At 41.2% G+C, this 25,603-nt stretch overlaps 1 protein-coding gene across 1 annotated transcript; it reads right to left on the bottom strand.

Annotated features, from left to right (window-relative positions):
• Positions 1-1,374: 1,374 nt before the first annotated feature.
• BPNT2 (3'(2'), 5'-bisphosphate nucleotidase 2) lies at positions 1,375-25,341 on the bottom strand. Its single transcript, XM_056331677.1, has 5 exons — positions 24,072-25,341; positions 11,801-11,960; positions 10,758-10,853; positions 8,742-8,903; positions 1,375-7,296 (listed from the first exon to the last, which is right to left on the bottom strand). Exons 1-5 carry the CDS (start codon positions 24,456-24,458, stop codon positions 7,025-7,027), a joined length of 1,077 nt encoding a protein of 358 aa, XP_056187652.1. The 5' UTR covers positions 24,459-25,341; the 3' UTR covers positions 1,375-7,024.
• Positions 25,342-25,603: the final 262 nt, after the last annotated feature.

Raw genomic sequence — 25,603 nt, 5'->3', positions numbered from 1 at the left:
AACCAGTGTACTTGAAAAGACTATTTTTGGTGCAGCGAAGTTCCTAAACTGGCCACAGGAATCAGCTAGTCCAGCATTTCGTCACGTGAAACAGCAACTAGACACAACACTGCTTTCCTCAGACAAGCCTGCCACTTGGGCCATCCAGGTTGTTGCAAAGACAGTGTCATCAAACATGGGAAAACGTCAGCATCACTGACAATTGCAAATGCCCATTTTCTCTCTCACACACATACTTTGCAAGAAATGAAGAATCCCTGCTCCTCTGGATTGTTCCTTCCCCAAAATGCCCTGCAAAGCATCGCAACAGACACTTCTCTCTCCAAATTACTGCCAAGTACTCCACACTGGTATCTGGTTAGATCACATACGATCATTTTCAAAGCATCCATGTGCAGCTCCTCTGGTGTATGTTGCCTATGTTCATACAAGCCAGTTACGCAGTCCAGAATGATCCCGAACTCCACAGCTTGCCGATCAGTACTACAGCATGATCCTCGGTGTGTTTTTGGCTGAAGCAAACCAACTTTGTCCCGAACAATTCCCCAGGCATAGTTCAGCAGTCTGCACAATCCCAGGACACTTCTCAACGGGCAGTCCGCATGCAACCATGCTGCTCTGGAGTGTGAAAGTTTTTAGTGGTATGTGCAATCACTGTTGGTGCCAGAGCACAATTTTAGGCATGGTAAAACATACTGTGAACACTGACTGGACCTTGCTGGCACAGAGGCTGCCTGCCAGTTCTAGTTTTTACCTGGGGAAAGAGGAGAATCAGCAAAGTACATCAGGGCCAGGATGGCACATGGCTTCATTGCACATCCAGTCTTGCACATACTGACAGCGGTGACACCAACCATATTTGAAGCTGCACCTAAGAACAGCCCAAAATGCCACGCTGATGTGGGACATTAAAGCATCTTTCAACATATTCCATAGCTTCCCTTATGAAGAGTGACACATTATCAGAAAAAGCACTAGTAATGGTACAGTTACTGCTCTACTACTACTATTCTCGTGCTAATAAGACACAAGCAGAATGAAGTAACGTAATTAGTAAGAGTCCTGGAGGTGCTGTTGGAAGGGGGGATACTATACAAGGGGTTTCTAAGCACTCATTTTCCATCTGATAAATCCATCAACTTTCACAATAAAACACACACATGAAAGTAAAAACAGTGGAGATTTTGAATTATATTTATCACTAACTTGGCTTGACCTGTCAATAACAATAATCCCTCAGGCACAGTCATGCACACATGGACATATCACAGCTGAGCAGCCTGGCATGCATTACCAGAAAAGGAAAAATCTGGTGCACAAAGACACAATACCCAACAGAAAGACAAGACACAGGAAAACACACTCACAGACCAGTATTTTCAGAGAGTTTATTTATAGAATTATTATTTCAATTTGGCACACAATTGGAAAATGCTAATACAATTTGGTGGGACAACAGGAAAAATGCCAGTGTTGCTGGTCCTTCGGGGAGAAAAAAGAAATGTGAATTACAAATGAGGAACAATCAGGGTTGAAAACAGTATTGTCTGAAAGTGGGCTCTATCAGCTGTGAAAGATAAAAATATCTGAAAGTCTTAGAACCTCGAGACACTGGGATGATGTTTCCAAGTTCTCTAGTAACGTAGACTGAAGCTCCCCAGAGGTGAATTTAACACAACCCAGGTTGTTTGCACTATTGGCGGAAGCTGAACTTTTCAGAATTTAGCTTAATTTACTGTTCATGTTTTATCTGGCTTGCTTCTGCTCACATTGAACTCAGTGGGAATGCTGCTACTGACTTCAACAACATCAGGCCTTTCCCAGAGGGCCAAAGGAGGCTCCTGCATAGGCAACGAAGCTCTGCACCCAACGGAACAGAAATGCTGAATGCTTGTAACATTACACTGAAAAGCTGTTTTCTTATACTCCTTTCTGAGACAGTTTAACTTCTCCTTATTTGTATTTTCCCTGTATGTTCAGTATCACCAATCACATTAACCTCTTCAAGTTGCCTTTATTTTGTTGGCATCTATCACACTTTTGGTAGTATAAGCACCTTAGACATTGGTCCCAAACATTTAACAACTTCAGGATAAACTGGATAGTTTGCTGCTGTGGCCCTCATCCTGGGATTGTCTCCACCTCCGATCCCTCATTTTTCTTGTCCACGTGGACTAATAAAGTACCAAGGATCAGGAAAGAACAAAGAGATAAGGGACAGCAAAGAGGGAAAAGTGACCACGAATTACTGGCTCCAGAGGGAGTCTCAGAAGGAAACTGGATGAGCACTTCTGAAACTCTCAGAAGAGCTGGAAGAGCTGGTGTAGCATCCGAAAATCATGACGTGTAAGGCTTCAACACTTCTCAAATACAACCTGTGAGTGGCACGACCTGCTTGTGGAGTGCAGACACTCACAGCAGGTGCTAGCACTTCATTGTAAGAGCTGCCATACAGAAGATGGGGCTCAAAAGTCAAGCAACCTTTGAGTCCTCAGTTACCAGCCTTGTCTCAACAAGTGACATTACAGTGAAGCGCGTATACTGCAGTTTTATTATTGAGGATAGCAGGTCAGAAGACAGACTATGAATGGTATTTTGGCAAAGTCAAATCTGTAATTTTTTGTGTGTGTGAAAAGGCCTAAATCTCTACAACAGAGCACTGAAGAAAGACTCAGTTTGAGTGACCCGACAGGAAGCCACCCATCCAGGCTCTCCTTACTTAGAAGCAGTGCGCCCCCTGCCCTCATCCTGCTCAGACTTAAAATCCTGCAGGCAACTATCTGTGGTCCATTAAATCTTAATGGTTATCTAACTTATCTAACCCCTGAAAGACAAATGAAACTATCAGTGTTATTAAAAAAAAAAGATATCAAGTAATGGAAATCAGTATTCTCTGTTACAATTTCTCCAGCACCAGCAGCTGCTTTGCTCCTCTCCACTTCTCTGCTTCAGAAAACAGATCCACGAAGGGCATGAGTGTAACTGGGGATACAGTAGCCTTGAAAAGCAGTTTTGTTATCAGAGAAACTGCAGCTAGAATGACATCCACAAGACAACAAGGCAGCCAGCTCTGCTGGCATGACACAGATGAGGCCCAGCACAACACTCGGTTACTTCTCACCGCTTTGTTCTTGGGGGATGCAGACTCCTTGCTTTACACTGTTAAACCAGGAGAATACAGTATTGCACCGCTCTTGTACAACTCTGACAGATAACAGATGCTACAAAGATGTTGGGATACATTTGCAGAGATGAACTTCGGTGCTGACTCCCCTCCACGCCCCTGATCTCCAACCACTGGCCATTTAAAAAAGTAAATCCCTTCTCATACCTGAAGCCAATTAGAAAATCTGTCCACTCTTATGATGATGAAATAAAAGCAAATATATGAAACAATATCACTATATGACTTTCCAGCTTTGCCTATATGGTTAATTCATCATCTGAGTAAGACATCTCTGCTAAATATTTTCATTATTATTACATGCTCTGTAGATCAGAACAAACAGCTCTTACATAAGTCCATCTGTAAAAGTCTGGCAAATACGTTAAACTCAAAACCAGTTAAGTACAATATTCAACCCTTTTATTTCTGTGTCCATTTATTTAGAAAACATTCATTCAAGGAATGAAAGTTAGGACTCTTAGTACACTACGAGGCATCACCTATGCTACCATCTGCTCTTTTTAGCAGAATGAAAAGAGAAAATAAATATGACTTTAGAATAATTTCACTTGCAATTACCTTCATCATAATAGCCACTCAAAAAATCCACCATCAGAAACCAATGCTAAAATTGCATTCTAATAATGCTAAAATGCATTCTCTTACTTCCCTTGTTTGGAGATAGAATGATACTATGAATTTGCTTTACTACTTTTTTTTTTTTTTGAAAAGGCATACTTTTGTAGGACCCACCTACCCCATGCAACTGTTTTAAGCAGCATCCCTAAAAACAGTATGACAGTTTTATGTGGAAATGGCTAGAATGTAAACAATAGTGTTCTAGCCCAGCAGTGAGGCATGGGTATGGTATGATTTCCTACCACTCTGGGCATAAGCTTAAGTCACATCCACACAGCTGAGACCAAACAAATAGTTAAGCCAGAATACCAAAAAGTTTTAGAACGGAGCATAAACATAGTCAAAGTAGTAGGATATTCCGCGTGTTAACACTATACAAACAAGTATCGAAGTACACTGGCATATAAGCACTAAGCAAGCACTGTTGAATATTTACTGGTCTGCATAAGAGTTGCATTTATTATAAAATTACATCAGAAACTGTTATTCACCAGGTACTTACCTATTCTCGTATCAAAGCGGCTCCTCTTTAAACTAGACTGGGAGACCCCAAGCACCATCTTGGGCCTCAGCTGTGGGAAAGCGTATGAGCTCAGGCTGTACTAGAAGTAATTAACTGGGCATGTCACCCACCGTTTCTTCATTTTCACAAGAAGTGACATTGGGCCAGTAAGGGTCCACTGCGAAAGGTACTGAACACCGTGATCCATTGCAACAAACAAATTTAGGATATAAATGGGTCTAATGGAAAACTAGGTATTTTAGCCAGCACGTGGGAGGAAGAAAAGGAGGGCTTGAAACTCTTCTTTGTACCTTATCTTCTTAAGAAAAAATAATTTAGGCAAATAGTTCTGTTTGTTTACTGTTCATCAACTAAGATGCAAGTAAGACCTTGTGCAATGTGTAACATCTTGATTTTCGTTTCTTATAAAGAAACTAAGTCTGATCACAGCTTATGCAAGGAAGTGATAGAACTGTACCCAAAATAAAAGCACACACATTTTCATAAGGTAAGTTTACACATGATTTCAACCTCAATCTAAAAGCACAACCTGCCACAGACTTTGTTTTAATTGCCTATTTAAATAATATTATGCACTCAACCTCTGTGACACAATTAGGTTTTTATACTAGGCTAACTATGGCTATTTCTCATATTTAAATTTTAATCTGTGTTCTTTCACTAATAAACAGAAGAGCTGCTTTTTTTTAGGCTTTAAGAGATTAAAGTCAGCCTGAAGGAAAAACATTGTAAACTTCTTGTAAAATACTACTAAAGCCTTGACAAATATCTTGATTTTTATTCTTACTGAGGTTTGAAAGCTCAACAAGGTTTTCATAATAGATCAGTCCCTTTTTAAAAAGGACATGTTCACTTATTTGTCACAGCATACAGTCGTTTACTAAATGTAAAAATCGGAAGTTGTTCTGTGTATTATCTACAAGTGTAAAAGCTATTTTCAAATAGCAGCAATAGTGTCCATTTTGGAAAAACAGTTCGCTAAAAAAACTACCCGTACCAAAAGGCTAGTAGAACTAAGCTTCAGTCTACTTTGCCAGTAAGTTTACAAAAAAAAAGTCTGTATCTGTAGTTATGCAACATCTGAGGAGGTCTTTTGGAAACTGAACATTAGCTAGAAGTTAAAATATGTATCTAGACATGCTCCGCTACTGACATAAGGGGAAAAACCTCTTTTTAATCAGAACAGCAGTATGATGAAAGAAGTTAAAATGAAAATAAATAAGAAATTGGTTTAAACAGCCTGAGCTTATACTGAATAAACTTTAAACAGAAAACATCTGTATTAACTATGAATTTTACCTTTCTTGGAGAGAGATGGGAAGCTTATCTACTGTTAATTCAAATAGCAGGTACATTGTAACCTTCTGAACCCTTCACAGGGATGGAGAGAACAACAATAGAGATGCTTACGTCTTTGCAGGTAGAAGTCCACATATTTTAGAGATGCAACAAAACTTATTTGCTATCAAAGGGCCTGTGGTTTGTTCTGTATCTATTGGACTGACACAGAACATTTTTCAGTAAAGTGTTGCAGACCCTGCTGTCCTTCAAGTGCCACATGCTCTTCAAACTTCCTTAAACAGATTCAAGTTCAAATGACAGCTCTCTTTGTGAATTTCCATAAACCAAATAACCAAGGGATGGCTCACGAGCTTTCCGCAGAAAAGAGTGCACCTTAACCTAAGAAGACAGAAAGTTATTTCTGGGGTTGTAGAAAAATTTCTGGTTTACATCTCACATTGTAAATGGAAAAAAACCACTCAATTTACTATTTCAGTTAAACTCATTCCATATGACTCTGTCCAATGGAAAAAAACAACAAAAAAATTGGTACTGAAGGAAGAGGCTGCTTCTATAGGCATAAACACCAAATGATGAACAAGTCCTACATTAGAGAAAAATCTAGCATGCGTCTTCAACACTGTACGCAGAAATCAAGGACAAGAAGTAACTTTTAAAAACTATACAAGGAAATGCTGCCTCCCTTTAAAAAGGTACATGAAAATAATTACACTGATTAATAAAACACTGATATTCACAACCCACCTGAACTAAACTGGTTTACATCTTCAGGCAAAAAGTCAAAATAGTACAGAACATCTTTTTATGTCTTAAAAAGCAGAAGGAGTGCCACACTGTCAAGAGATAAACTGTTGCTGCATAAAAATTTGTGTCAGCCTTCTTGTGCTTTCTGTTCAGGCGATACACAGGGTCATGTCTCCTGCTAGACTGTTTACAGAGTTATGATGCCTATACAAATCAATCTTTTCTCCTACCTAATTCATTATGAAGTTGCTACAACTACAGTAACAACATTCAAAAGGTTCCAAGAAATTCTTGTGAGGACTACTTAGGTAACTTTATGAATAAATTTAGATTTTTCTTTAGTTCACCTATGTTTACCAATGTATACTGTATATGCACCTTGATAATACGAACTGTGTCAAAACAGTCTGAAAAAATAAAACATCGAAACTGAGGTGTGAGGCAGACAGTCCCCTTCCTACTTATGATTATTGTTATTTTATTCTTTTATAAATACCACCACTGAAGAAACCCAATGCATGATACAGTCCCCAAACCCACACCAAACTGCTTTGCTGTGCATCTTTCCCAGCAGGTTTTCACACGTGCTTCTTCAGACAGAGCATTTGGAGGCTACAAAAGCACAAGTTGTACTTCTCCATCAGTCAAGGTTATTTGTGTGATGTTTTCTCCAGATCTGGAAGTTTTTCAATTAGTGCTTTATGGTTCATGTTGATACTGGCTATAAGTCCTCCCTCATTGCCATCTGAGCCAGTGTAACTAATTTCTTCACCAGTCAGGGTAGTCATATGGCCACCCAATGCTCTCAACACTGCATTTCCAGCACATATGTCCCACTTCTTAATATAGGTGACATGGATATATACATCAGCTTGTTCTTGATTCTTTTCAGCCACATCAAGGAGGGCCAACACTTTATAACCTAGAAGAAATGGACAGAAGTTTAAAAAAAAAAAGTTAAACCCAGTTTTCCTGTTCATCACAAAGAACAGATCTACTAATGAGTGTTAATAATAAGCACATGGAAGATTTAGGAAAGTAATGCCATTAATTGTATCATGCAACCCAGTACAATGGCAGAGGCACCAATAAACTTTGTCTGTCCTCGGACCTCTAGAGAAAATTTGAAAAAGAAACACTCTCCGCAAGGTTTTTCCACTGCACTCCAATAAAATCCTTGGATATTTGAGACACATTATTTTTAGACAGCCTTTACCAATATGCTACATAGATTTATCCAGAGACACATTAAAAGAATGAGATCAGAAACTCAAATATAGTTTTGCTCTTATGTTCACTCACTTCTCAATCTCTATATTATGCTGAAGTCTACCTTTTTCTTCCTGGCTTTTTATTACAATAGAAGAAAGATACACATACCACTTTTTATTACAGCAATTCAGCTCAGAGCATTACCCTTTATCATACATTAAGCAGTACAAAGTCATTGCTCAAAATAGCATTCTCTCTTTTCTGGAGTTTTTTCAATTTTTCACCTGTTCAACCAATATCCTTGTTTCATTAAACTTTTCTTCTCTTTTATGTTCTTATACAGAGTAAAGCCCTGGCAAAGATCTGCTATAATCAGTTACACTTTCACTTCCTTTATCATAAGAAAACTCATTTAGATTCACCATAAAGATCCTATGCAAGATCTTCTTGACTAATCTGTAAGGGAGCTCTAGGTTTCCATATTAAAGACAGAGAAAAACACATTTCTGTAAAATGCACATTTTGCATAGCTTTTCTGAGACTTTAAAACAGCTATTACTTCACACTAGTGCCTCACACGTTTGCGTTCTGTCATAACACGCATAAGGATACTGTGTAAGGTTACAAGTAGTAAGCTAAAACCTCTTTGGATTGAATATGAGACAGATAAAAATGCACTTTAGTGGTATTAGTTTTCTCTTTTGACATAAATGCAAGAAATAGTACCAAACTCTAATGGCTCTTCCTTAAAAGAAGAAAAAAGTTTAATTAAATGTACTACTAGTTAATGAACATCCAACAGATTCTCTTCCATGATTCTGTATGTGGTCACAGAAGCCTTTTTCCTCCACAGAGGCATCAGTAAACACACATCATGTGTTCAGTGAAAGGACCGCAATAACATTGGTCTGGGCTTGGATTCACTAACATACTAACTTGTGAACAGTCAGAAGCACAAACTAAGTTTGCACCTAGGTTTCTACACATAGGAGAAACTCTGTCGCTCATGTCAAGTGCTTCCTTTTAGGGATACGAAGAACAAAAGGTAAGAGGAAAAAGAGAAGATGCCACAGCTATATCCTTTTGTCTAATAACAGCTATCCTACTAAATCATTCGGAAGCAATAAAATGCATAGGATGCTTAAGGAACCAAACCTGCTCCACCAGCTGGGATTATCACAGTCTTATTTCCAAATGTCTGCCGTGCAACCTGCTCAACTTTTCCTGCATGGGAGCGGGATACAATAATCCTTGGAGTCTTCTCGTTGTAGGAGGAACGAGCTCTTATGTTTGACCCACCATCCACCATTGCCCAAGCTAAAAGAGAAACACAAATTCTGCTAAAATCTACAAAAGACAATCTCTGTTAAGTGTAAAGATAAAAGGATCCTTATCCAAGAAAATGGAATTGATACCTCCGACTTAATTTCCCTCCCTACTGTAAAAGAGAAAGTTAGGGTTGAAGGAAGAGGTGGATGCCCACATGTGCACACAAGGTGAAGAGAAACAGTCCCCTGCCCCACACATACCTTTGTGCATATGGCATCTCACTGTGTCTGACTATTCTTGTGTGATACTTTCAAAAAACAGTAAGAGGGAAAAATCCCAAGCAGCAATATTTAGAACTTGCAATTGGAAAGCCACCAAAGTTAAAAGTATGGCTCTGAATCAGAAATTGTCAGTATTTCCTCAAACAACCTTTTAAAAAAGAACAAAAAGTCCCACTACCCTTCAAAACAGATAGCAAAAACGTTATTGAGTCATTTTGTTCAGAATACAGTAAAGCTAAGGAAGGAAATAGCTCAGGAGGACAGTAATACTAAGGAAAACATTTGATGCTGTGTTACGGAGGACTGAATTTAGAATACACAACCTCCCACTTCTTTCATCATGAGGTTCAAATCCAAGCCTGGTAGGCGGCATCCCCTAACCATTAATTTGACATTTACTTAGCAGACTAACCAGCAATTTCATCTCAGCAGAGGGCCAGATTGTATGGCAACAGACTAAGTTACGTGTAATAACAATGCCGACTGCCTTTTATTGCTTTGTATTTCTGTGGTAGTATTAGGAACAATTCTACTCACAACACGTTGGTATTTCCAGCTGGGGAAAAGAATATTCATCACATAGAATAACAGAAATCATTGCATCTCATCTGATGCCATGTCTGAACATTTCACACTGTACTATTGTTAAAGGAGATAAATTCTCAAAATCAGAGTGCTAAAAAAACCCCACCATTTTTTCAGGTAGATGTTGATACATAGAAAAACATCTTCCAAAACCTCCAAGATTCTTAAAGCATATTGGAATATAGCACATATTTAAATGACTGGAAATTAAGTTCATATTTAAAGACAGTAAAATATTTAGCACAAAATATTGAGCATTCAGTGGGCAAAAAGAGAACAAATAAAAAATGTATGTATTCAGACTTAGTTTCTGTGCCAGAGCTACTGCATAACTTCACAACTCTAGAGGTCAGTATTGCCTAAGGGAAAATGAGAACATAAATTCTTGTTTCAAATATATTAGTTAAGACAAGAATACTAAAATTACTTTGAAGCTTTCAGAAGCACATACACGTTGCCAGCCTTTCAGCCATGCTCGCTGATACATCATCAATACTAAAGAATTAATTAGTTCACGGTTGTGGCATTAAAAGCATTTCAGATAAGGCTATGCTACACACTCCTGCCTAATAAATACATACAGTTGCCATCAAGATCTTTAATCAATCTTTGTTATTCACACTGAATATAAACACCAGGTCCTGGGTACGACATCACAGACCCAAGTTCCTCTGCTGAATGAGCAAAGTACTCTTCTGCTAAAGGCTAACAGCACACATAAGACTGTTCAGTACACGCAGGTTTCGCTTCCTTTGGTTTGCTGTAAGGACTCTGATGGAAAGGATCTTAATTCTTAAACGTATTTCCAGTTAGCTTGTTTTAAATGCATCATTTCTATGTTAAACAAGGGCGGCATTTTCCTTTGTGGTTTCATAGCACAAAACACATCTGTAGCTCTAATTCTGAGGTCTGCAGCAACACTCCTTTGCCCCGGGTACTATCTTCTCATTTATATCTACAGATGTTCTCTCAAACTTCAAATTTTAATTAACACTGTGACTGAAGATGCTGGAAATATGTGAAGGCATAAAGGTACCTGTATATGCTGAGAATGGCTTGTGTATCACTCCTATGACTGGTTTACCATTTACAGCCACGCAAACCATTGTCGTGACGTACTGCCGAAGATCCTCTGTGGGCAAAACAAGAAAGTGAGCAAGTTTACAGCCAGATGCCAAGAACACAAGAAGAAACTCGACATTATAGAAATGTTGTTCTTTGAAGACTAGCCTACATTCTGCCTCTCACAATTATGTAACTTTGTTGTATCTTCAAATAACCTTGCAGTTTTAAAAGACTTTACAGACTCTTCAGTATTCCAGCAATTTTTCCTGTTCAGAAGATGTAAGCTATACTCCTACCAGATCCAATGCTAACAACCATGTCTTATGCAGCATGTATTTTCATGGGAATCTGTACCCCTATATTCTCCCTTCTTTGCCACACTTCCTATCCCCCCTTAATGCAAAGGTAGTAATTCAAATACCAAAGAACATTCACCAGAAAAGGTGACTGTATCAATGGAACATTCATACAAAAATCCCCATTCTTCTGTTCGTTCTGCAGTACTTATCAGAAAGAATTTCAGTTGGATTGCCTTGAACATCTCATGTGACATCTTAAAACATTTGAAAAAGGGGAAGATGGAGTTACAGATGCTTTTTTGAAAAATTGTAACAAGATTTTTTTCTATCAATGTAAACAGAATATTTACTTAGTATTCCCTTTAAATAAACAAACAAAAAACTTTCTGAGATATTTAGTGTTGCCACAGTAACAACCAAAATAAAGAAATGTGTAATTCCAGCAGAATCCACAAGTGACAGTTACCATTTATTTTAGCAATTACTTAGTTGCAAGGAATACCAAAGTGATTTCAGAGTGGGAATATTTAAAAGTAAATACTGTGGTCTGACAACTACAGAGATTTCATTATGCAATATGTTCAATTAAATCACACTGGCTTTGACATAACACACTTTAACAAGAGATGTCACTTTAAATACTTAGTAGTTTGTCTCCAGTATAAAAGGCAGACATCAGAATTACACACATGATTTGTCAACAAGAATCAGCTACCTGTGTATTCTTGTGTAGCATCTAACGGATCGATCCAGACAGTCACACTTTCTGCTGGAACTTCTTTAGGCTGTATTTTTTGTTTTATGTCTTCAGGAATACTGTGATCCCAAGAGACTGTCTCCTGATCAGCTGTATCAACACGCTCTTCAGAGTTTATCTATGATAAAACAACAAGTAGTTGCATTGATTTATCAGATAGAGTAGCTATGTTAGTCAGGAAAATTACAGGTTTGTTCACATCTTCTCTTTCTCCCTTCACCTCCAGCTGAAAGTGCATGAATTAGTAATTTTTCAGCAGCTCCCAAGCTATTACAGTCATGTGACAAGCAATGGAAAACCACAATCCAGAATTTTACTGTGAACCATACCACAGCTGGACAGTTTCCTTGGCTGCACTCTTCCTACTGAATGTTCTTGGGAGTATGAATCTCAGGGGTTTTTAAATCAAAAATTAAATCCAGTTGCTTCAAATCTACAACCAGAACAATGGACTTTGGAGAATCATGCAGTACACAGATATAGTCAGTGTCTAATGTTCCATTTATACATATCAGTATATATGTATATACAGAAATGTACAGATATTTTATCAACAAATATTTGGCAGACTGTAGTATGACTTGGGGACTAGGAATCCTAGTAGATATTACTGCTTCAGGCATTGAGTTACAACCAGAAATTTAAGCAGCTCAACTGGATGCAACCATTACACAATTGTCAGATGAATGAATGGTCTTTTATAAACAAGTTAATAACATTCCATACCCATGAAGAAAAGAACATTTATAAAGAGCAGTCCAAGGTCCCTTTTAAGCCTACTGTCACCTGCTGCCTAGCTCAATGAATTTTACTCTGGACCAGAGGGCATTTCACTGTGCTGAACAGAGCTCGGTCCAATAGTGAAACACAGTCCCAATCTGTTGCATGGAAGAATGTTCTGCAAAACCCAATACAATGACATTGTGACTGCAGTAGGAAAACATTTTTGGATCACAAGAGATGTACTTATCACAGAACACTGTATGTCATGATCTCTCATGTTACAAAACATCACATAACCTGGCAGGAAGAACTACTGGGGAAATATGGATCAATCTGTCTTAACCCATCCATACTCGCTTACTATCACTGCAAACATGGTTTACAGAAGAGCTGTAATGCAACTGGACAGAGGTAGTGCTAATAGGAATTTAGACAGATTAATTCCATTTACTTTTGGCACCTCAGTTACATTAGGAGACTAGTATTTCTATGTTCCTACTGCCAATAAAAAGGAAATCATTGCTACTGTGCCTTTCAAGCTTCAGCCTGCGTGAACCCTTCAGAAACGCATCACTCCACTAATTACTCAGTAGGATGATGATGCTTATGGCTTAAATGTGTAGGTTATATGTCTGAAGTAGAGTGTAACTAATGTAGACTTTTAGGACCTTTCAGAATATTAAGAACACAAGTTTTTTTTTAATTCCTGCTAACTTTAAAGGTGGCTGCTTCTGATGCAATTCTAAAGGAATGCCAGGCTGGCAACCTCCGATGCACAGTCAAAAGGCAAAATAGTAGGCACACATGGAATACGATGTGTCTACAAGCAAGAACCACCGATTTCCCTTCACTTGCTACAGATGGAGTTGGGACCCCTAAAACTGATAAATCCCCCCTGACTAAAGCAGCTTGTTATTACAGAGGATGTTGGCAAGTGATGCTGAAAGAACACAAATAAAGGAACAATCAAGACAATGTTTGAGTGTTACAGACTTTGTATCAGCAGGATTTTTACATAATTCACATCATGACAAGAAAAGATATCACAAACCTCAACTGCAACAGATCATTAGCAAAGGGTTAAGGCTCATGCTCTCCAAGAGAATTCAAGAAAAGAGAGCAAGCAGAACTGTAGCAACTCCAGCCATACATCACAGATGCCTTCTCACATAAAAGCAGTATTTGAAGCACTGCATGTCAAACAGAGTCCTTGAAGTTGCCACGACATTTACAAATTAAACATCTGTCACTGTACAATAAACCTGACGATTGTGTTTTCCCCTGGGGAAAGCAGTCCTGCAAAGTCAAGATGCCTAGTCCCACAGACTTGGCAGCCTCAACACAGCCCCTGGGCAGTTTAAGTTCCGCTACAGCATATTGCGTACCACTACAATATAAAATGGAAAAAACCCAAAACAAAACAAAACCCACATTTCCTCAACAGAAGGAAGAGCCTCCAAAAAGTTAAAGGGTTGTAACCAGTCCTCAAAAGGAAGACTCTCTTGTTAAACCTGTGTTTACAGTACACTAAAGTTAAAAGATTGAAACTATCTGAAAGGTATCGTTTTCAGAGATAAACCTCCTATTTAGTTCAAATTCTGTAGCGGTCGCCATGAAGCTGCAGCAGTTATAATGCTGGTGAGAAGTCTCTCACAACAGCCATTATTAGTCTACCAGAAAAAAAGAAAAAAAAAAGAAAAAAGGTAACAGTGATGAAGTTGCAGAGCCATTTGTAGAAAATAAAAATTAAAAAAACCTAGCTGGGTCACTAGTTCTTCCATTCATATGATCATTTACTCTGTAGCCTTGGCTGAACACTCCACAAGTAGAAATTCACAGTCATTCCACCCCATGCACTTATTATATTGTTAGGAAGCCACTTTATAGGTTTTGCAAGACATAGTTGCCTCAGAGAAGATCACTAACCCTTAATAGTATGAACTTTTCTTCTTTCCCAACCCTGCTGCCCCCCCCCCCCCCCCCCCCCCCCTTTTTTTTTTTAATACATGAGAATATACCTGGAAAACATGCCTTTGTGTTAATACTACTATTGTGTTCTACTTGTTATTCTCATTTGTTGGAATCCTCCAGAGGCCATGACTTTACATTTGAAGCTTTTCTGAAGCGATATGGATACATAGTCGATGGCATTCCCCAATCTTCACCCAGAAATCAGGAGGAGCTTTGGTAGAAAGACAATCACAACGCCAAATGTTCCAGACAACAGTTTGTTCCAGCAAGACACACCGAGTCAATTAAACCTCTATGTTAGTGTAAATAATTATAAAGTTTGCATGCTTGCTATCATACACATAACTTTGCCTACTCCTAAGAGTCAGATTTAGACAGCAACTCATCATGCAAGAACCTGAGACAGCAAGCAGAAGAGAGAAATAAATAGCTATTTGGGGTTATCCACCTAACAGCTGTAAGCTGTAAAAGCCCATCTCAGGAGGTTCTGTAAGCTGTCCATCCACACCGAGCTCAACTACATTTCAGCAATCTTCCCCAGTTATGCTTGAAGGAAAAGCCCTCCTCACAAACAGCTGCATCAAACACAGAGATTTAATAAAATGCATGTAAATCTGTGAACAGACTACTGCTGAAAGGTCAACGAAAAATTTATTTCATAAATGAGGCACCTTGCCAGCACAGAGCATCCTCAAAATGAATCTGTGAGGTGCAGGAATCCCGTAACAGCCAGAGGACACTGCTCATGAGAGCCAGCAGCAGAGGTCCAACAGCAACACCAGGATCAGCCCACAGTGTGCCTTCCCAAACACCCAGATGTTCCCAGCCTTTGGAAACCCGTTGTACAGAAAAGACTCTCCTCCGGCATGTTGGTGATTGAAATACAGATCTGCTCAGGGACATGGGAAGCAACCCGAGTGTACTACAAACCCATGTGGATAAACGCAGTGCTCTGAACAACCAGCCAATAGTCCTGACCATGTAAAGACTTCAGGGAACCTCACACCAGCTCTTCCTCCCACGTCGGGCTACTCCCTACCACACTTCACCATGTCTTTTGTCGCAGTTCATCATCCAACAAACTTACTTGAATACTAGCTAGCTGTCTGTAGTGAGGTGAACAAACTCCAGCTTTTCCTTGGTTTGAAAGAGTAGGACACTGATGTAGTTTTGCCTTTGAATTTACCCATTGAAGATAAACTGAAAAAATATATGCTAAAAAATTAAATAGACTTTTCTGCCCAAATATGTAATTATTTTTTTAAATAAACATCAACAAATGCAAATGTAATGTTTTTCTTATAAAGTGTTTGGCTGTATGTGGATTTTATTTAAATTTGTTACTCCCCATCCTTCCCCACATCCTTATCTAGCCCAATACTCATTTTGCATTTTAATATGCAAATAATGCAATGTCTTGAAAAAGATCCCCATATGATAATTAAGTCCTCTCAAACCTAAATCTCGGGGCTTTTTTATTAGAATAGAAAACAAAATGAGAACACCACAAATACTATCCCACCTGTATTACAAACAAGAAATACTAATTAAGCTAGTCAAGGTTAAAAAAGAAAACAACATACAAAACCCCCACAGCTTAGGTAACAATAAAATATAATATTTACTAGTGAGACTATGAATGTACAAGTATTTCAGACACTACATTTCAAGAACAGGGACTGGAACAGGTTGCCCAGAGAGACGGTAGATGTCCCATCCCTGGAAAAGTTCAAGGTCAAGTTGATTGTTTTCAACCTAATCTAGCTGGAGATGCCCCTGCTTATTGCAGGGGGGCTGGACTAGATGGCCTTTAAAGGACCCTTCCAATCCAAACTATGATTCAATGGATAAATCTATTGTTTTGAATGGAATCATGAAAAGGAAAAGCCTGGAGTCCCAGACAAAATAGTGTGTGCAGGGGACCGTTATTAAAACATTTACAGATGATTGACTTTGTTTTTCTGTTTTGTTAGGGCACTAACTCTGCATGACATACACAGTCACTTCACCAGCGATTACACAACCCAAGCATTATGCATACCCAAGATTCAAACTTAACTTTGCCATTTGTATTCATGTGACAGGAGACAGAGGAAAGGAGTGGGGGGACAGAAGTAAACGCAAACATTGACAAAAAATAAACCAATGACTCTGATACCTTCTTACTGGCTGACTAAGACATGTCCCCTGTAGACAGTAGAAGATATTTTATTACTCTGTTTACCCTCTGGACTAATGCCCCTGGCAACCTGTAAGAGGTTACCCACAATTACGCACCTTGAAAGGTGTACTGACCTACTAGGTGGCTGCATGGGACTGTACTTGATTTGCTGTTATTTGACTGTGCTTCAGAGATGTCACAACTCGGGGGAAGAGCAATTCAATCAGCAGGCTTTGGGCTTTCCCCCATCCATGGACCAAGCCTCACACCTTGCCCGTCCAACCACTGCTGCTGCACTGCACCGGAGAACAACATGCCCTTACACCCACCACACCACAAGTCAGACTGCTTTACCTCCATTTGCCCAGCTTCTCTCTGTTTTTTCCTCTCAAATGTATCAGAGGTGAAAGCTGTCTGATCTTCTCACAGCATCTGTGCACACACAAATTGTGTGAAGGAATCTGATGCCAAAACCTCTGAATGTAAATACCCACTTGACAAGTCAGGACCTATAAACATGCACACCAGGAGAGCAAGAAGTGGTCAAAGCACCATATTTCCAACACCCAAGGAAAGTACCTAACTTATCCAGGTTACAAAACAGGGCTTCAGAATCTGCTACGCAAGGAAGGACTTGCATTCACACCAAGATTCAGCTCACCTGAAGCTAGGACCACTCACGATCACTCCCTTCCAACTTTTTAATTTGGGGGCTGTGAGTAGCAGTTTTCACTATGAACAAAAGCTGCTTCCCGAAAGCTTACGTTACTTAACACTGAAAAGAATGCAAACTCAGAAATCAAAGTATCACTTCCTTAAGTTAAAAATTCCTTTAAGCTTTGAACAATTTGAACAGTAGCCCTGCCAGCATAGTAAAAAAGAAAAAATAATCTGGTTTTATTCAGTACACTGACACTTTTAAAGCCAGTTGCCTCCTTTTGAAAGGCTTCTTTTCCTCCTTAGATTACCACAACCTATTAGAAAGGAAAAATGAGCTTTTACAGGTGATCTTCATCTCTTTGAAAAAGGTTCCTCTTGCTAGGGTCCAACTTACAAAGAGTTTTAGCGGGGTAGAGTTTGTTACGAAAGGACAGAGGACCTTGCTGAATCACATGGCTCTCTAAATAAACACCTTGTTAAAAGGTTATAAATTTGAATTAAGATATAAAACGTATTTGTATATAAATGTGTAAGGTATAAAAATACACTAATATATAAAATAATAAAAGGTATAAAACCCATTGGTCTCATCATTCATTTGAAATTAAAACAACAAATACTTCTATAATAATGCCAAAACACAGATAAAGGACAAACGCATTTTTCAAGGCACAGAAGTCCAGACAGAGAGAAGCTTTCCTCTACCATCAACTACATCTTCATTTTATTTTAATGACATGAAGAACTCACTTCATGCAGGAACAAGATGACAGGATCAGACAAACCTAAATGTCAAAAAGCTTGATTAGCGTTTATCAAAACTCATTACATGGCTTTGGTCATTAAGCCAGCAGGAAGCAGAGTGAAACAAACAGGTTTTCATAGACGGTAAAGACCTGCCAGGTAACAACTCTGCTTCTACTGACTTATGACAAATAGAAGTTGGTGAACACAATAAAAATCAACAGAGGGAACTGGCATGGATCACAGAATTCACAGCTTCCACCAGTGATCTGCAGAAACAGATTTTAGAATTTAAAACCAATAAAAGAATAAAGCCACTCGCTTATTAACTCAGACAAGTCATTTCAGTAAATGGCAAAATTCTCTGTTACGGTTCTATACAGATGCAAGTCTAGCAAAAAGAAAGGTATGACTAGCTAGGAGAGTTGCAAAGCTACTTTTCATTTTAAGAAAACATCCAAATAAGGCCGGATTAAAAGTCTACCAATACAATAAATAACACTGACAAAACGTCCACTGTCAGTGGTACACTACTAAAAACCAAATCTTCATATGCCCAGCTGACAGATCAAACATCCCTGGTATACACACAAGCCACATGAAGTACTTGTAATTAGATCTGAAAATATAATCACAGAACTCATTACCATAAAGTTACAGGCTTTAACTTCATTTTATGTAGACAGTGCCAGCATAAGTCATCTAATATCAATTAAAACCCATGTTAAGAGATGCATCTCCAGACAACAACTACTACTGAGAGTCTTGCTTTACTTAGAAACCTACTGGCAGTTGCTAAGATCATACGGGTCAGAAGAACATTAATTTTGTTAAAAACCCTAAGACCTGAGGATGCCATTCTCGCAACACGGAGAGACAAACAAATTACTACACTTTTTCAGCAAAGCACTGAAATCCTTCTGAAGTTTAAGTAGCATTTTGATTTTTAAACTGACTTCTTTAACATATCTATCTTTCCCACAAAAATATTATCAGATGTAAAGCTTGCTATCTCAGATGAAATTCCAGTTTTCTAAGTATGACAGTTGGCATTGTGGTCAGAAGCCTGTAAACAGCAGGTTTAAACCTAGAAAGTACTCCTGGTAGCTTGAAAAAAAAAAAAAAGAAATTCTTGGAGACATTAAGCTTCCAAAAGTGGAATTAATTTAGAAGAAAATCTCATTAAAAGGTAAAACTGGCATGTTCTTCAATTTCCATTTCAAATACTGATGCCTGATTTCAGCATTATCATGCACAAACTTGAAATGAGGTATTTATAATCTGCCTTAACTGCGAAAGAGATGGAAGAAAGTTCAGATGCAGGACAAGACCAACAAAAAGATGCCTGAAGAGAAGACTGACACAGAGGAAGACTTGATTTCCAACACAGTCACAATAAAAAAATAATAAAAAAAAAGAAACAAAGGATATTTCTCTATTTGGTATTTGGACTAGAAAACAAGACATATAGCTGGTGCAAATATAGAACATAAATCGATACACTGGTCAGAAATAAAGCCCAGACAGCAGGAAATGGAGAGTATAGGGCAGAAATCACTCCGGCAAATAAGACTGAAGTCTGCATTTGTGAAAACACTAGCACTGTGGAGAAGCAAAATAGCAGAATTGTGTGGGTCGCTTTAAAATTGACCTTTCCATAATCAGAGGACAGAGGGAATGTGGCCAATGCACTTAGTTTAAGGAACACATCTTCCTCTGTCAATCACTCCTACCTTTGTGAGCAAGTAGGGCTGCTCCTTCAGATGTGCTGACGCAGGCTGTTGATAGGGCCATAATGTGAAGTGAAGGAGGGTATTTTAACATTTTACATTTTACCTTGGATACATTCATATATCGAGCTCCTGACACTGACCCCCAGACAAAAGCATTAGAAAAATGGCAGACCCTGATGTGCAGCACCAAGCAGCTCTTTTACCAAGTAACGCTGCTGAAACCCCAATATCACGAGATCATACCTTCAAACAGAGAAGCTCTTCTGCACAGAATGTGCCCATGTTTCTGGCCAGTCTCTAACTGGATTTGGAACCCCTGCTGCCTCAGTCCCCTGTCCCCGTCCCCTATCCCCTCTCCCCCCCAGCAGCAGGGCTAGCTCAAGCATCTTTTTAATCCCCTCACTTGACTCCCATCCCAGTGCTTCTTATCACACCACCACTGTGCTAGCACAAGGAATGAGACTGCATAGAGAACCACCACAAAAACAGTGAAGTAACCCAGAAAGATAAATGAGATAAATAAAAAAAAAATTAAAAGGAGCAGAGGAGATGATTATAGCTGGATCAGAGCTTTAACTCATTCTCAGCATGACAAACAAAACAGACAACGACAGCACACTGGTAGTGCAGGAGCAGTAAACATCTCAAGCCTGTAACAGCAGCTGAGGACCCTACAAATAGAAACCACTGCATATTATTTTAGCATCAAATGTATTTTAAAATCAACTGCACAAACATACTTCATAGAAGATGTGTGCAAATATTCATTGCCAGATGTTAAGCATGATCAGACAACACTGGGTAACAGCTGAATTAGAAATAACTGACTTGACCCTTCCTCCCTTATCTTTCTCACACCTCAGTCTACACAGTGATAAAACAGAATGGATCGCTTCTCTTCAGTCTTACCTAACCTAGCTGTGAGAAATCTTGAACTGATGCAAATGCATCTATTTATATCAAATAGAGCAGGTGATGTAAGCAGCGGAGTTCCTCTTCCTCTGTAGTCAAAAAACCTTTACTTAAAAGAACAAAGGCAAAACATTTCATATGGGTGGGGGGTTTTGTCTTCCTCCTTCAGATCTGGAAGTTGTTTTTTTTCAATCACAACTGCCAGGACTGTAGGACAGTTTATTTCAGTTTCTGAAGTGAGACGCCTAACTCTACCATCTTCTCTTAATAATCACACCATAAGAGAAGATCTGCTTCAGGCAGACTGTTTGCATGCTGTCCCTTTGTATGTCCCACAGCACAATACAGGGAATCCAAGGCTGCTCACTGACTAAAATTTCAGTCAAATGACTTCTCCCCCTATTTATTGTTAAATATTGGAAAGCCACAGCTATTCTTAGAGGATCATAGAATGGTTTGCGTTGGAAGGGACCTTAAAGATCACCTAGTTCCAACCCCCCTGCCATGGGCAGGGACACCTTCCACTAGACCAGGTTGCTCAAAGCCCCATCCAGCCTGGCCTTGAACATTTCCAGGGATGGGGCATCCACAGCTGCTCTGGGCAGCTTGTTCCAGTGTCTCACCGTCCTCAGGGTAAAGAATTTTTTCCTAGTATCTAGCCTGAATTTACCCTCTCACAGTTTAAAACTATTACCCCTTGTCCTATCACTACAGATCCTATTAAAATGTCTGTCCCCATCTTTCTCTTAAGCCCCCTTTAAGTATTGAAATGTGACCAGAAGGTCTTTGCAGAGCCTTCTCTTCTCCAGGCTCATCAAGCATTTCCTTCGCATTATAGGCATATTTTGGCACCTGGGTTTTGTGCTGATTTGGTTTTTTTTTTCCTGGCTGCAGCTATTGGCACCAATTTAAGTACCCCTGTAAGGCTCAAGGGTTCCACGATGTGAGTAAATCGCATTTTGCATAAATTTACTCTTGGAATTCTTTCAGGTTTTGTTTGACAGCTTTTGTTAGCAGCATCTTATCTAGCATGAAAAGCAGAGGGGTTTTATTTGACTTCAGCGATGTTTTTTATTCTGGAGCATTGCTCTGTACACAGGGATAAGGCTACAGATATAAAGTACAATGCTTCTTACAAGATGCAGTTTTATGCTGCCTCACATGAAAGGTGTCTTAGGAAATCCTCTATAATCCTCATATTCACACCAAAACTGAAGCAGGTCTGTTTATGAAACAGTAGCAGGTTTAGATGTGTTGTGTTGAAAGTACACATGAAGGATTTGCAGATTGAGATGAGACCTTGTCTTTGCACCCGAGAAGCGGGATAGTGCCACATGTATATAAATAACTAAAGTTTGTATTTTGGTTTGTACAAATGTTTATGAATACATCTTCATCATAGTATAGACTTTAAGAGACAGCATGTCTTACCAGTATACACAACTTAGTGGATGTTTTTTAAACACTGCATGAGACGATGTCAATAATAACAGCTTATGTACTCAGAATACTAAATATCCCAGAGCTGATCTGTCAGATTAAGTAACTCTAGATCAGCTGAAAGAGTTGTCAAAAACTCTTCCTAGTCATCCTCAATGGCCCAAGGAGAGGGAAGAGGAGAGGGAAGAGGGCATATGCCTGATTTTTTCCAGTTCCACAGATGTACACACACATTTTTGTCTTCGTACTGTGTTGAGAACACATCTGCACCTAAAGTACCATCTATTTTTAAAGACTAGCAGCTCAAGTCAACCATAAGGAAAACAAAAAGGAGTACCAAAGTTTTTTTAAAAGGAGATGTTCAAAATTAAGGCAGCCTGAGAGGAAGACACACAAGTCAGGCTGTCAGTGCTATGCATCCCAATCACGGGAGAGGAGTTTACACACTTGACCACAGACACAGAACAGGTGATAACAGTTCACTGAGCAATTAAGAGCCGCCCCCCCCCCCCCCCCTCCTCCCCGAGCCCCCAGCCTTCTCTAAAAGCACAGACAACCCTTGTATCTAAACCAATGGCATCCCTCCACCCGCAGAAGGGAAGCAAGCGTACGGGTTTCAGGTAACGATACAGGTATGCTGTCATGCCAAGCTCCATGAGGACACTGAACAGCAAAAGAGAACAGGGGACAATACTGTTCCTTCCTTTAACATAGGGCCTGCAAAGGTGGCTTGCCATTGACAGACAATCCAGCAATCTTTGGAACATAAACTTCATAGTCTTTTTGCAGAGGAAGATGAATTACATACCAAGTTTATTTCAAATATTGAAGATTGTGGTGTTTCCTTTAGGTTTCATATTCAGAGGGTTCATTATAACACACAAAACCAAACAAACCAACCACCACCCTGAGGAACTTCAAAAATGGCCACTGAAAACTCATTGAGTAGTAACTAAATTTAACCGAAGAATAAACTTAACTATGCTACTTTTTCTCTCAACCTGTCCAGGAAAAGCATACAAATCATCACTTTTGAAACGCAAGTTTAAGGTTTTCTATCCATTCCAAATGACTGTAAAAAGCTAAGGATTTTAACATCAAGAGACTGAAGAGAGCTTCCCACTTACTAAAGAGAAAGTGGAAACAAATCCAACCGACCCCCCAAAACCTCAAAGTATAGCTCTGGTCTGGGTGCGACCTGAAGCATGAGACCCAGGTTTCATGAGCAAACAAGAGCGGGGAGGGGTGCACACCTCTGGAGAAAAAGCAAATTCCACTCGCCCACGTAGGCAGTGACACAGCCGCTTGCTTATCTGCTGTCCCGAAGTCACAGGAGCTAAGAAGCGCAGATACCGTGACACCACGTTCCTAAACCTCCAGATTCTCAATGCCTTGTCCCTCTTACAGGCTCCAGGAGAGTTACGGAGTTACACGCTCCCCCTGTAACTTCGGGCGGGGCGGACAAATGGCAGCGAGGATAATTAAGAAAACGGGCGTTCCTAATCTCAGCACCACGAGCGCATGTGGAATTCGCGCTATGCCATCACCTTCATCCTTACCCGGACAGCCCGCCACCCGCAGCCGTCAGGCTCGGCGCCCCGTCCCCGTATTATTTCAGCCATGTTGTTTCACCTCGCAGAGCTGCCCCGCAGGCGACCCAACCCCCTCCCCCGCAGCCCAGCACCCGCGGCAGCAGGCGTGAGGTGGCACTGCCACCACGGCAGCGCGAGGGGAAGGAGAAACGCCACACGCGGGCGGCACTTCCCGCCGGCGGGCACCAAACGGAGAGGTGACACGTGTGTGTCCCCCGCTCGCCTCAGGGCGCCGCACGGCCGGCAGGGCCGGGGGAGCCCCCCCGCCTCACGGGAGGGCGGCTGGCACCCACCTGCACGGCGGGGAAGGCGCCCTTCAGCAGGTAGAACATCCTGCGGTTGGAGAGGAGGTCGCCGCTCGTCAGCTGCTCCTCAGCCCCCTCCCGCGTCTTCCCCTTCGCCTTGGCGTTGAGGACGTTGCCCTCGCGGACCCGCTTCACCTCCTCCCCGCCCCTGACGGCGGCCAGGACGGACACGGCCAGCAGCTCCCGCAGGTCCACGGCGCCGGCGGGCGCGGAGCCGCGGGGGCTCTCGGGCCCGCCGGCCGCCGGCTCGCTCAGCATGAAAAAGGCGAAGCGGCCGGCCAGGAAGCCGGAGTAGAGGTGGTAGAGGACGCCCAGCCCCAGCAGGCAGAACACGGCCATGCCGAGCGGCGAGAGGCGGATCCCCATGGGGGCCATGGCCGCGGGGCAGGGGGCACTGCGGCGCGGGCGGGCGGCGGTACCGGCAGCTCACCACAGCCCCATGGCGCCGCCGGGGCGCTGCGCTCCGCTGCTACTGCGGCGGGGCCGCCCGGGCTCCACACTCCCCGGCGGGCCGGTGGGGAGACGGCGCCGTCTGTATCCGGGTCAGGCGGAGGCGGGGCCGGCCGCTCGCACTGAGCATGTCCCGCCGCCCTCCGTGCGGGGCCGGGCGGTGCGGCTGTCCCCAGTGCTGCGCGGTCCCCTCTGCGGGCGGCTCGGTAGAAGGTTGGGGGGAATCCCCCCCATTTCCTACCGTGGCCATGCCCGGCAGCGCACGCTGGCCACCCGCCGGTTGTCCCGAAGCCTGTGTGTCGGGGTGCCGCTCTGCGGGCCCGGGGCGCGCACGGCCGGGCGGCGGGGCCGGGGGGTGTCCCTGGCAGCGCCACCGCCCGCTGCGTGCGGGGCGGCGGGGGGCGGCGGCACGGGCCGGGAAGGGGCTTTCCCTTGGAAACTGCTGTTCGCATAAATTGCTTAGTTTCTGAAGGGTGGCTGTTAACGGGTCCGAGCAGCAGTGCTGAGCATCTCGTTGTTTTTCACGTGCTTAGGAGTGAAATTAAGGAGCTTGGGGAATCTTCGGCTCCCGCCGTGCTGCGGGGAAGGGGCTCCAAGGATTCCTGCAAATCCAACCAGTTCCTCAGCCAAGTGACATGCTAAAAGCCTACCTGCACTGTGCTTTTCCTTTGCACCTCAGTTGGGTTGGGGGAGTGTGAAACTGCATGGTTATGACCAGAGTCTCTTTATTTTTTTTTTTGTTTTCTAATTCTCTCCCGTATTTTTGAGTAAGCTATATCAGAAACAAAAGAAATAAATTTACAGTTGTTTGAATTAATTACATGTTCTTTTACTCAAGCCGTATTTTTGTCTGTTGATACACAGGTTATAGACACAGACCTTGGTAGTGACTCTGGGAAGAAGTAATTCCTAGGGATCACATGCTATAACTGTTTTCCTGGGATCTTGTGTTTTAATTTTTAGAAGTGTTAAGCTTCTGTAATCAAGAATGTGAAAACTAGGAAAGACCAAAATTAAGATTGGCTTTGCAAACTAAAGTTGCCATATCATCTTCTCTGCGTTTCCATTTT

The sequence above is a fragment of the Falco biarmicus genome, chromosome 3 (genome assembly GCF_023638135.1).
Source record: "Falco biarmicus isolate bFalBia1 chromosome 3, bFalBia1.pri, whole genome shotgun sequence".
In the NCBI taxonomy this organism is placed as follows: domain Eukaryota; kingdom Metazoa; phylum Chordata; class Aves; order Falconiformes; family Falconidae; genus Falco; species Falco biarmicus.
Note: the sequence above shows the minus strand (reverse complement) of the source record. Positions and strands in the feature narration are given on the sequence as shown.

Coding starts and splice junctions, on each gene's coding strand:
- BPNT2 (XM_056331677.1), bottom strand. CDS start 24,458: ATGGCCCCCATGGGGATCCGCCTCTCGCCGCTCGGCATGGCCGTGTTC. Junction 10,854..11,800: donor TGCTACACAAGAATACACAG/GTAGCTGATTCT, acceptor TTTTGCCCACAG/AGGATCTTCGGCAGTACGTC. Junction 7,297..8,741: donor AATCCCAGCTGGTGGAGCAG/GTTTGGTTCCTT, acceptor CATTTCTTCTAG/GTTATAAAGTGTTGGCCCTC.